General features: G+C 49.7%; 2 protein-coding genes and 1 non-coding gene across 4 annotated transcripts in view; 1 reads left to right on the plus strand and 2 right to left on the minus strand.

Annotated features, from left to right (window-relative positions):
• Positions 1–404: 404 nt before the first annotated feature.
• Positions 405–1820, minus strand: LOC143186644 (uncharacterized). Its single transcript, XM_076390353.1, has one exon. It carries the CDS (start codon positions 1740–1742, stop codon positions 405–407), a length of 1338 nt encoding a protein of 445 aa, XP_076246468.1. The 5' UTR covers positions 1743–1820.
• Positions 1821–3843: 2023 nt separating this feature from the next.
• Positions 3844–3993, plus strand: LOC143187415 (U1 spliceosomal RNA). The gene has a single exon (XR_013003201.1). It is a non-coding gene; the product is annotated as a U1 spliceosomal RNA (small nuclear RNA).
• Positions 3994–5615: 1622 nt separating this feature from the next.
• The window catches only part of Su(var)3-3 (lysine-specific histone demethylase Su(var)3-3), a 79617-nt gene continuing 72262 nt past the window's right edge, over positions 5616–12970 (minus strand). Inside the window, exons 11-14 of one of the 2 annotated variants that reach the window (XM_076391440.1) lie at positions 7630–7922; positions 6491–6703; positions 6227–6425; positions 5616–5854 (exon numbers count right to left, since the gene is read on the minus strand). In XM_076391440.1, coding sequence (XP_076247555.1) covers positions 5670–5854; positions 6227–6425; positions 6491–6703; positions 7630–7922 — 890 coding nt within the window. In that variant the 3' untranslated portion in view covers positions 5616–5669. The remainder of the gene's footprint in view (positions 5855–6226; positions 6426–6490; positions 6704–7629; positions 7923–12970) is intronic. The other variant, XM_076391441.1, reaches the window with a different exon arrangement.

Here is a 12970-nt window from a genome sequence, read left to right on the forward strand (position 1 = left end):
AACAGCGTTGCATTACAATTATATTAATATGGCTTGTTTGGTGAGATATCTGCTTGCTTACTAAAATAATTTTCAAAAAAAGTTTGAAAAAATGTCTGTAGAAAAGTGTCGAGACTCTTGGAGGATCGATAGCAACGCAGAGATCTGCGTTACCAGTGAGCGAGGCGGACAATAGTTTGGTTGTTCGCCACAGATGGTGCTCGAAGTACCATCTGCGCTATAGATCATCGCAATGGATCATTTTAAAACGAGGAATGAAGGAGAGTACATCGTTTCGTAAAGGCAGAATACTTTATTATTAAAAATTCCATCTTACACTAGTTTAACATCTTGCGACTCGATGTAAGTTTTGTCTGGCTATGAAAAAGTATAAAAGTGAAGAACGTATATAATCTTTAATGAAATCACTCTCCATTTAGAGGAGGAGGACAATAGCAGTGACCCTCTTTCTCCGCAGCGTAACGAGCTGCACACTCCTTCAGCAAAATCTTGAAAGGATGAGGGGTGATGTTCTCAGAAGCCTTCAGTAATTCTTCAGTGAGTTTCTGGTACTCCTCCTGACGCTTCTCTTCTTCGAGGCGGAATTTCTCGTCCTCTCCAGCGGCCTGACGACGAGCTTCGTCGGCCAGCTTCCACTGCTCCTCCAGTTCTTTTCTGTAACACAATCTTCTGCACTTCGCCTCCTCCTTGGCATTAGCGGCCAACTTCGCCTCCAGCTCCATTTCTTTCTCCAACGCCTCTTTCTCCAGCCTCCGTTGCTCGAGCTCCTCCTTTTCCTTTTCGCTTTTCAACCTCAGCTGTTCCTCGAGACCTCGAAGAACCTCCTGAAGGCCTCTCTGCCTGGCCTCCTTGAATTCCTTCACCGCGAGATCGCGTCTGAGGCTGGCGTCCTTCATCGCCTGCTCCACTATACGATCAACCTCGACGTTCCTTCTGACTTCCTCCTTCCTGAGGTCCTCTAGGTACTGCAGATACGCCAGTAGCTCCCTGCGCAAAGCTGCGCTCGTCTCCTGGATCTTGCTCTGTTCCTTCGCCATCTCTTGCGCATCGAGGATCAGTTGCAGCTGTTCCATTTCTTTTTCCTTCTGGGCTTGCTCGGCTAGTCGTCTCTTGGCAAGCAGAATTTGCTCCTGTAAGTCTCTCTTCAGATTTTCTCTGTTCTGTCGCTCCTTTTCCAATCTCTCCAGCTCCTCCTTGCGTAACATCTCTCTCACTTGCTCCATATACTCCATGTCCTCCTTCAGTAGTTGCTTCTTCTGCTCCTCGAGGGCCAACTTACCCGCCATCTGCTTCGCCAAAGTCGTTAACGTCTCTTGCTGGACCAAGCAGCGCTTCTTTGCCTCTTCCACTTCTCTTTCCTTCTTCGCTTCGACGTCCTTCAGCATCAGTTCGTGCCATAGTCTATCCAACTCCTTGTCTGCCTGCCTCTTGGCCTCGTTATCCGCCATCTGAGCTAGATTCCCCAATTTCGCTTCAACTGTAGACTTCTTCACCAGCTTCTGTCGAATCTCTGGTACCTGCGCGAGGTACTGCTGCATCCTCTTCGCTGCCACCAAGGCCAGGCGTTGTTCTTCCTGCTCCTTATGCAACTCCTCCTTCCTTTGGCGCATCTCATCCATTCTCGCGTCGTCTCCGTGCTGTGCCTGATCGACCACCTCGCGAGTTAGGCCCATTTCCTCTCGCAGCAGGATCTCCCTCAGCTTTTCTCGTCGCGTATTCACCCCTTCTTCGTAAGCTGACATGCCTGAGGAACAAAGGAGTTGATCTAAATTTAAATCGCGAGCATATCAATTATAATCTTGCAAGGCAATTTTTTCAGATATTCTTCAGCTTCCAAAACGGTACAGAACATCTCTCCTTCAATTACGTTTCATTCACCAGAGTGCTTAGGGATATCCCTTCTCGCCTGACCTCACGCAAAGCTGCACCGCAAGATTCCGCAGTCAGCAGCCAATCTAGAGCCACTTTCCAGCTCACGAGGCCCCTAGATACACTTCTCCTAAGCGCAACTTTCACTTACATCAAGCGAACGTACGGCATCTTCGCTAATACCTTGCTGAACGTGCTGCCAGACTTTCTTCCGGCTGATCCGTCTGTCCGTATGCGACTCAAATTCCCATGTCTTGATCAGCTGCTCATATTCCTTCCTCCTCTCCTCCTCGAACCTTTCGTGCGCTGATTTATCCTCGAACTCCACGAGCCTACAGTTGGATCTCTCGCGCAGTCTGTAGCCAAGAGGCGTATTTGGACTGCCAATCACGGTTGTGCCACACTTCCGCGGCTTCAGAGGGCCGCATTGAACCTTCACCAACTTCTGCGACATGTCTCCTGGGAAATGAACTTAACTCGGTCAAGTCTGCTAGAGGTTCGACCTCGTGTTCTTGGACAGATCAGGGCTCGAGTCGATGTTTACGGTTACTATGACGATTCACGGACCTATTGAATTAATATTTGAGCTCGGGGGGGCCGCGTGCAGGCAGGGTCGATTTGCACTGGCGGTCTAGTTACGGTTCCGTTAGGCTGGGTACACTTGGATGTTGCTCAATGCCGTGGAACGTGACTGGCGCGCGCGAACTCGCTTCAAGGCGGTGAATTGTGCTTGAAAGGACCGTCGTTCGTATCGTAATTGGATCGTCTGTGTAAATTAATGGCTTTCCAAAGGAGTTTTGTATTGCTGTTCTCGGATGCCATAATTCAAAGTTTTCGAATGGCGGAAAATGGGACCGAAATGTTTTCTAATGTTAAATCATATAGGTTGTCTTTTCGAAGGTAAAAAATTAATATTATTCAGAGGAAGTAAAACGTTGAAATAGAGAAGAGCTAAGGTCAAAAAAGTTGCAAGATCTAGTGGAACGAAAAGTAACAGTTTTGAAAGTTTCTCAAGCAGAATTTCACTAAAGGCTAGGAAGCAAGGAAGAACATAAAGCAACGAAATCAAGAGTTCCACGTAGTTTTATTCAATTTCCCAACGAAGCGAGCGAAATACCAAGCTCAATCGCAAACGACCAACTCTGTCGACGTCCCTGAAGTTTTCTTCAATCTTCGACCAGGGGTACTTGGAGAATTATCCACTTTGCACTTCGATGTTTCGAAGGGACCGGAAATTATCGAATAGCTGGGCGGCGTTTTCGCGGGAAGAAAGTAATTATCCCCGGCAGAAACCTGGTAAAATCGCGAGGATCAGAGGCAGGGGCAGCGGGGGTAACTCGACGGCAAAGTGCTAACATTGCGCGCTGACTAGAAGTTCGGGACTTTAGGGACGAGAGGTGGCTCGTCTTTCAAGTTCATCGAGTTTACGAGACTCGGCGTAGTTCGATTACACGCCGGCGGGCACGGCTGTAACGCAATATCTATATCGAAGTAATCAAGCTTACAATATCCCCGATTTAGGCAGGAAATTTCGCGGAGCCCGGAAGAGCGGTGCGATTGCACGCGTCGGAGTCGCAAATTATGCTCGAGCTTCGATTCACCCTCCACCCACGCAGCGCCAATCATTTTCTTCCCTTGTTTCCGTCTCTGCCGTTGATTCGATTCGATGCACGACTTTCTCGCGAAAATTCAAACCTTCTTTTAATGGGTTCTCTTTCATCCTATGGAGACATTGTGAACCCATCCACAGAGTTAGTTCCCACTTTGAAAAATCTCGAGGGAAATTGGATCACAGGGAGATCGTGTTTTATCAGCCACCCAGTGAGTCGATCGTATCAATCATTGATTCGCCAGTCAACTATTGCAATAGTTTACGTACTTTTCCGATGGATGGAGTCTCGTTTTTCACAGTTTCTCGAAGGTGAAACTGCAATCGAGAGGGCTAATGACGAGGCCAAGGAGACAGGTGGTTTCATACTAACCTGGCGCAGGGGACACCATGATCAACGAGGTGGTTCCCCCAGGCGAGAGGCCACGAGCTGAAGCCTGTAAGTACTCCTAACGAGAGTATTTGTGCGTTTAATTTTTGGTAGTGTGGGGCTCTTGCGGGAACGCAGACCCCATGCATAATTATTCAATGATAGCTGCTCCTCTTCTACATCATTCTCCACGGAAATCCGCGATTCCCCCACGTACGACCTAACCCAGGAGGAGGGGAAGTCGAAGGAATGGGATGGTAGTCAGCAAAAGAGTAGAAGAGAACATTTTGTCCCAATCTAGAGGTGTTCGGCGGAAAGAGACCAGTGAACGCGAGGAGTGCAAAGCGATCACCACCTATTTCTGCCGCGAATAGTCGCCAGGAATCCTCTCTTGAGACATTGACATTTCCTATTGTGCAGCTTAACTTACCCGACGAGTGTTCCTCGAACAACAGAGAGAACGCCTCGAGGGCGACGAAGATGCTGCGGATCCGAGGCGTCCGTACAATGCCAGCTCGTCACTCGACCGCCGGGCAATCGTCGTTGAAATGGATATCGAAACGGGCGCATCTGAAGCTTACAGTCGCCTTCAACACACTATCGCGACTGCAAGTCCCCAGAGATTACCAAGACTAGCTAAGGGTGATAGACGCGTTGAAAGACAAAGTTCATCCTCTCTCAGATTTCGTAACAATTCTCTGCCTTTAATTGTAATACATAGGCTCGTTCGTACATAAATCGTTCTTTTTACACATTCTTACGCGCGCTCGGTGTCGCGAACAGGCATTCGATACGGTTTCACGCCAACACGCGCGAGATCCCGTGTCGCGAGGCGTCCTCGGCTCAATAGGGATTGCGGCTGGCCGTCTTCCGCGAGTTATTTCCGAACGATGGAAGCGTTCCATGGTAGCGAAGCGTTTTCAGACGTACGTGTGCGTTCGACGTGAAAGATTCCCCGCTCGATTCGAGCTTGCGGACTCGAAAGAACGTTGGATCGCGAGGGGTTGGGTTTCACTCTTCCTGGAATGGTCACTGGTGAACGTGATTCTTGAACGAAATCGTCTCCTCGAGATTCATCTTCGTACTTCCACGTTCTTTGTACGTGTTAAGTCATCGATAACAGAAGTAGATCGGTGAAGTTAAAGTCTCAACTTCTGCAAACACGTCTTCGTCCGTAATACTACGATTCGCTATTGAGTGTGGCGTAAATGACGAATGAAAAAGGGCAAGAGAAGTGTCATGACGCTGCAGGAAGATAACGGAAGCATGGTATATAGGCCAGCGAGTCCTGACAGGGACGTCTAAGAAGCATATACTGATTTCCAAGCGAATAGAAAGGATCATTTCATATAATAAAATAGTTAGAGGTACAATGAATTGATATGAACTGAACGTATGACATTCTATCGTACAAACTAGAAAGATTGGTGAATGTGATTAAGATAAAACATATCAAAGGCACGATTCTCTCTTCTATCATGACCCAATCGTCGCTCTGCCATGGTCCTCCGATTCTTTACCGCATCGTTCTACGTTTAATCATTAATCTTACGTTTCTTAAAAATCAATGCTCGATCAACCAGAGAACCATGTCAAAGTTAATAACGCATGATCCGTGTCGGTGGAATCAAGTTGCGTGATTACCAGTAGACAGATTTCCCTATCTAAATCGCGTCTAGAAATAAGCTAGTTTAAGTAAAATTAATGTCGACAGCTAAAATCGTAGCTGGGATCGAAGCACGAGTGGCCCCGGTACGAGAATCCTGCATCATCTAAGATGACCAGAAGTCAATGGAGAACGCTGCATTCTCCACGGGGACATTAAGGCGTAGTGCTGGTGCCAGTGGTCGCGGGTGGAATTCCAGAGGTAGGTGCAGTAGAAGTGGACATCGCTGGTGGAGCGTATGGACTTCCACAGAGCTGATCCGCGATGCGTCCACCTTCGCGCAGACCACTCAGGAAAGCTCCATGGACGGTCGCAGGGTAGTTTCGAATAGTATGCTCGCCTGAAAGCACATAAGTCCGTGTTGTGCGACACTTTTTTGTGAAAGTGATCCAAGGAATCATCGAGATACCCTTGAATCAAAATCAAAGCTTCCACATCTACTGTTACTTTCTGCTTTTTACTACCCATTAGCAACCTCGAGGTTGCTACCAGCATCGAGAACCCAACGTGCTACTACATACAGTGTATCTGAATTAAGTGATTAAGCCTTGAGAGCTTAACGTAAAAGGTCATGCAACCCCTTCGCGCAAAAAGGCGTAAAAGTTTTAAGTGACCATAAAAGCGTCACGTTCATCTCGCGAAAAAAGAAGCCAAAGTGTCCGAGGAGAGAAAAGAAGCGGCCGCTCGAACACCGTGAAAGATAAATATTTACCTGCGAAAAAGACTCTCGGCTGCGGGGTCGGGGCGCCAGGAGTAGGCGGAGGCGCGACAGGCGCTGCCAAGAGATCGTAATCGCTGCCGGAACTGCCGACCGCGACGAAACTGTAGGATCCTCGTGCCCAGGGGTCTGCCCTCCATCTCGTCACCACGCTCTCTCGAGGCTGGGGGACTACTTGATTCCCGAAGATACCCTGGAAGAATTGACGTTGCAATAACAATTTCACCAGTTCGATTGGAACTCGAGGAACTTGCTCACCTTGAGGACAGCGATGCAACGTCCAACTATCACGTCGTCGCTGACGTTCTCCATGACACAAGCTGCCTCGCCAGCCACCAACGCCAGAAGCACCGGCGCCTTGTACAAGTTCCAGAACAAGAAAAGCTCGCCACGCGACGCGGTCGTGCTTCCCACGTGGCCGAACAAATTGGCGGTAGGGTCCCAGAAGATCCGCTCGAAGCACAGCACCACCTGACGCGTGACGGATATAGTGGCGTTTAACTTCATCCCTTGGAATCTGGAGCGCGGCCGCGACGATTATTCTCGACGGGGACGACGATGGGAACCGTGGATCCTCCGTGTCCCGGGGCTCGCGAACTTGGGGATTGATCGCGCGAAGAGGGTTCTTGCTTTCGGCTGATGGAAGTGGACTAGCAACCCTCCTTGGGATTTCGAGTGTTCGAGAAGTTGCGATATGAGTTCTGGGACATAGCTGGAGATTTCTGGCCCCTGCTCGATGGGAACAGCGGAGTCTCTTTCGGATTTAGGATTTTAGAGGTTGCCTCTTACGGGGAGAAGTCTGTGATTTCTTGTCTTTTCGGAGGAATCCTGTTATACGACTGGGACTTATCTAATCCGATCTAATCCGAGTCTCAGGAAAGTCTAGAAAAATTAGGTTGCAATTTCCCTACATAAATCAGCAATCGCGAATCACGAGAGAGACCTCGAAGACAGATCTCCCGGAATCGTCGGAACGGTCCCGCGTCTCTCGCTCGATTCATCCAAATTACCCAGAATTTATTCCGTTCGAGAGGCTATCGTTGGCGGAATCCTGACAGCGGTCGAGCATTTCCTCGGCACGATGAACCTTTAATTTCGGTTTCTCAGGAAGAGGGCGCATGGGCATTGGCAGCAGTCGTAAAAGCGGCGCGCATTCGGGAGGCCGTAAAAGGAACGTGTCCCGTGGCGTAAGAAGCGACACGAGCCACGTCACCGGCGCTCTCGCGACGAAAGAGGCCGCCTGCTCACAATATATCTCATTCCGGTCCACTCGACAAGTTCGATCGTCGTTTTCGTCGGGCGGTCGGGCGGTCGGGCGCATAAATCAGCGGGTCCGCGAGGGCCAACGAGCGCTGCCCTCTGCCGCTTGCCGCTAGCTGGCTGGGGGGAGGACTTACCTTATTTAAATTGCCAAAGCCGAGCCTCTGAATAGCCTGGGACTTCCAGTCCGGAAGCGGCGGGTTGAAGGCGACTGCGGACGGCGGGGCGGAAGCCTTCAGGACGCCCAAGGGCAGCGTGACCAGCACCGCGTCCGCCTTGTACACCGTGTGATTTGTGTGGGGGCTACGAGAGGGTGCGGCCCACACCTCCACGCCGTTCACCCCGTACCGGACCGCCCTGGCTGCAGTGTTCAATCGGATGTCGAGGCCCTCCGACAGAGCAACAGGTACGCACGAGTAGCCGTTGCGAACTGCAAGATAAACGCATCAAAAGACGTTGGTCAGACGATTTAAGAAGCCTCGAGAGGAGAAGGAAGATGCACAGGGTGTCCCATTTGAATTGAGGGTGCACCTCCTACCTTTGATCCACGTCTGGCTATCGAGCACAGGCAAAAAGATTACGCGAAACCAGGAGAGGGCCCACACGTAGCGGAGCAGTGTCGCAAGGGGTGGTCTTCCCGCGAAATTCCGCGGACCGATGTCCGTGCGGATACGATAAAGGCTCCATTACCGTTTAATTGGATATTTCGCATTAGCGCCGGCTAAATCAGGACACCTGACGCAGCCCTAAATTCTCGTAAGCACATTCGAAGCCCATAACATCGGCCGCGCATGTACTAATAATGATACACAGGCGTCTCCACTTAGAGGGGGGTTAATTATGTTGATGGCCCTCGGTTTGCTAACAAGCTCTCGCTCCTATCGGCTGGACGTGCCATTTCAGAAATTTAAATTTACGCTTGTCCGTAGGCGCACAGCGGACCAGGTAATTTGAATTATTGTGCGCGCGACTCGACCGCGGCTCCCCATCGAAAATCGTTTCGACGAATTCCCTGCGCCCGGCTCAGGGGACACGGGGGTGGAAAAGTTTCGCCGCGAATCGTTCCCGCAGAAGCGGGTTCGACCTGTTCCTCCTAGAAATTTATCGTCGCCTCGCGAACGAGAGCCGGCTTCGTCGTTTCGTTAATTCGACCGATTTAAATTCGACGTCCACCCGTTCGCCGCTCTCTTTTTTCTTGTATCGAGTCGACGTAGACGGAGGGGCGAAGGGAAACGAAAGGGGACACGTCGCGCGTCGCGGCCCTCTCGATCCACGCTCGATTATTTGCGACGAAACGGTACGCCGGATTCGTTATTACTTTAATTGGAATCCATTTGACTGGCGGCTACACCTCTGCCACAGGCGGGCTCTCGCTCGTGTCTGGCGTCGATTACAGAAACCCTTTCTAATAAGCGAGGGAATATTCAACAGCCAGTCAAGGGAACGATCCGCTGCTACCAAAATTATGGTAAGTCGACCCGCTCCTCGTCCGTCCCTGCCCTCGCTTCTTCGTCCACTCTGGAATGGGAAATTAATTCCTCGCAATGAGGCGGCCGGTTCCCAGTCGATGGAAATTCTCAGTGGAGAACAAAACGATCCGGTTTCGGGCTACCCGCGCGACAATTCTTCGCGATCCTCTCGAAAACCTGAAAAGTGCTTCTGACCATTTCGCGTTTTTAAGCAGATCTGTTCGAGCAACTTTCGCGTCAATCTGCCCACTTTTTTCAATAGCCACTTTTTCATTCTACAGGACACGGTTTTACTTGCACCGCGGTGGCTCCAACAAATACCGTTTTTCCTGCCGAACAAAATAGGCGGCTCTAAAATCTGACAAAACGAAATAGAGAACCGAATCCCTTTCAGCCCATTTCCATCGCTGCATTTCCTGCTCTCGGCTCGGTCCAACCCGCTGAATTTTTCAACGAGTCGCGTACACTGCACCCTTGCAGAATCAGAAGTTCCTTTCACGCGTTTCCGTGCGCTTCATTCGTTCACAGTAGCCAAAAGGGAGGGATGAAAAAAGAAGTGGCGAAGTCTGCATTATCCTCTGACAAGTGAACCCTCAGAAGGAATATTGAAGTTGACAAGCATCGAGAAATAGACTTGCCAGTAGTAGCCCCAGAGTACGGGGCCCGAGAGGAAGAACCGTGGAGCCAATCGGTTTTCGCGGCGCGGGCCAGGCGCTAAACGGCACCTCCCGAAGAGGAGGCTCGCCTCGTGCTCGCCTCGTGCTCGCACGAAGGCAAATATTTAAAGAAGAATTTATCAGCCCGTCTTTTCTCGTTCTATCTCGGCCGCGTCGAGGGCCCGCGGTCTCGAGAGCGAGGGAGCTACCCTCTCGCGCGTCTTGTCTTCCGTTTGATCTTTGCTCGCAGTATTTTTTGACGGCGAGTCGAACAATTTGTATGCCGCGGTGGTTTTCAATTTACATTTAAATTGGTTGCTTATGGCGTTCTGTCGTCTCGACAGGAGTCGAAGTGCAGCCGGGAGCGCAACGCCGAGAGACGCTCGCGCCGGCGGAGGGAGGAAGGCCGCGATACGAGGATACGGGAGGCGGACAGAGAGACGGCCTGATACCGTGGAGGAGACGACGAACGAGGGAGTTCCCTTCCCACCTCCCGCTCGAACAGTCAAATACTGAAACGGTCCCAAGAGAGACAGAGAGACTGACAGAACTCTCTGCCGAGTTCAACGCACCGGCCACGCTGTACCACGGTTTTTGCGCGATACGTAAACGCGCCGGAACACGGCGAAAACGAAACTGAAGGGAGAGGGACACGCTGGTAGCTTTTGCTAGCAACATGTCCCTACACCCGCCGCCGCTGATCGAACGCCGCTGGGGTGTGGGGCCAGAGAATTTGCATCTGCTGCTATGTTGTGTGAAATGGATTACGCTCGAGCGCTTTCCATTCTTACAACAGGGAAGACAAGGTAAACAGCTGATGCGCGATATTGGATTCCTCATCGATTTTCACTTGGGATTGATTTTTCATTGATTATCGGCAGAAAAAGTAACGAAGCGATGATTGCCAAAAAGCTTCAACTCTTTTTCCTTCGTTAACTTCGATGACGCAATGATTAATGCTCCAGTATTTGTAAAGTAGCCCGGTCCGCGAGTGTGGATCGTCTCCACGAGGCAAGGGTTTAACGATCCATTTCATTGCTACTGCGAGGCCATTTCAAGGGACTCATCCTTCCTGCTCAGAAAAAACTTGCCACTGAATTACTCTAGTATCGTACGGCAGCTAACATGACAGCAAAGACCTTTGTGCAAAACCACGATTTTCACGCAAAAGAAAATTCGATTAATCCTTCAGCAAGAGGTGAAATTTTGAGAACTTCTCCCTAACATGTGTACCAACAAACTCCTAACCAGTGGTTGTGGAAATACAGAAGACCGAGTCTGGGGACGCTTTTCTTGTTCAGCGAACCGTTATATCAACATTCCGCGTTACGACTCTCAACAGCATACGCAAGGGAGAGAAAGTCTCATTTACCTCGACGAGCAAACATTGATTTTCCGAAATCGGGAGGACCGCTCGTGCAGGTCTTGCAGGTGAACTTCCACCTTTGCGGGTTGATCTTCTTCGGTGGAAAGCGAGCCTCTGCTTAACGCGAGCAAATATTTAATAAATAAACAGACCTGACGACGAGTTTCCACCGACACGTGGTTTAAAAGGAACCGATTGACGTTTGAAAATGCTGCTTCGTATGGGAATCTAATTCTACTTGTCAAGATCTTGACACTACGAGCTTTTACAAATTTCGAGCGCAAATTTGGTTCAGAATCACACGATTCAAAACATTCTGAAGTGAAACTGAGGCATTTACTTACAGAAGCAACAATCTCTTCGAAATCGTACACGAGAACAGTTTCCACGAATTGCAGTGAAACGGGAAAGAACAATATTTGCGGGAAAGGCTGGAAACGAGGCAGTTTCACCCTCTGATGGTAAATATTCTCGGTGTTTCAATTTGTCACGCGACAGAGACTCGTTCGAGAGCGCCGCGAAAATTAGTATACGCGAGGGCGGTGTCGCGGCTCCTCGTCTTGCGAGCTGCTCTCCTCATTACGCGCTTTCAAACTATTCGCAATCGAAAATAAATTCCGACTTGCTCAACGCTGCCGCTGTCTTATTTTACTTGCCATGAGGTCTTGCGGCAAATGGAGGGGCAGGGGACTGTCACAGAATGGTCACTTGCCTACAGTAAACGTTGCAAAAAAAGCGCAAAACGTTTCTTTACTCTGTTCTGCGACAAATCTTTCGCGATTTGTCCCCTAACGTACACGCACCTTAAGCATCGCGGAGCGCTCGTACGCTGTTGACGCGCAAACAGACGCGACACACATAAATTAGCGATTAGCTGGATACGTAGCGTCGCGGTCGAAACGTCGAGTAAACTTCCGGAACGCTTACACGCGCGCGACATAATAAGATTAATAGGAGGAAAGTTTGAACAAATGCCGGGATGCTGTTTGTCGGTATTAATCATACCTGTCTGCCTCGACTCGCTCTCTGGACCATTACATTAACATTCCGAATCCGCGAGCCATCCTGGTTGCTTTGCGGAAGGGACTTACCAGGAATTATCTTGGACAAATGGACGTTAAATGTTGAAATATTTGAAGAAGCGCATCGTTGTTGAAGCAGTTGATTCCGAGAAAGCTGAGTGATATAGGTATTCGACGGGTGAGATCGAAAATTAATCTCCGTTTAATGATCAAGTAGCCACTGGAAGATAACATGTAACTATCTCGTGCGTCAAGTTCTTAGTGCCCCTTTCAACCTGGCGAATACCAGCATTATTCTGCGCGGACCGAGACAGAATGCATCTGGATATGATTTACAATTGCATCTTACGAGGTCCTAGATCTTTCAATTATCCAATCCAGCATCCAATCATTTGCCTGTTGCCAAAGTGGGGAAAACGCAGTTTACCCTTGGACACCATTGGTACGACCTGTCAAATCGATTCAACTCCGTGTTTAATACACCGTGGAATAACAGAAGCGCGTTCGCGGGAAATGAAACTAGGAGGAGGAGTCCAAGGAGGGCAGGAGAAAAGAGTGCGACGTTGTTGTATGGGAATTGGGCAATTATTTGGGGGCCGCGTAAAGAATGAATTGCACGCAATTGTGGCGGACATGACCCCGCGAAAAATAAACGTTATCTGTTGTCATTTTGGCGTTCTCGTTTTCTCCCCCAGGCGTTATCTCGTCACGTGTCCCAGTCGCCATCGGTGGATTTAGCTATCGGCAGCATTTTGTATAATTTGTTCAGATTGCGATAAAGTTAATTGGGGTCCTGCGCGGAATTTATGACTGCGACCCGGGCAGCGAAGAAGCGAGCAGCCACGGAATGCTAAGATTCCTAGATCGCGCTAGTAAGTAACGCACCAAGGAGATCGATATCGATCGACGATTTATTACAATTGTCACACATTCTGTGCAAATGAGCGTGCGCGGACGCGCTGCTG

The sequence above is a fragment of the Calliopsis andreniformis genome, unplaced genomic scaffold, assembly GCF_051401765.1.
Source record: "Calliopsis andreniformis isolate RMS-2024a unplaced genomic scaffold, iyCalAndr_principal scaffold0022, whole genome shotgun sequence".
Lineage (NCBI taxonomy): Eukaryota > Metazoa > Arthropoda > Insecta > Hymenoptera > Andrenidae > Calliopsis > Calliopsis andreniformis.

Excerpts from the sequence above, each read along its gene's own strand:
- LOC143186644 (XM_076390353.1), bottom strand. The coding sequence starts at position 1,742 with ATGTCAGCTTACGAAGAAGGGGTGAATACGCGACGAGAAAAGCTGAGG.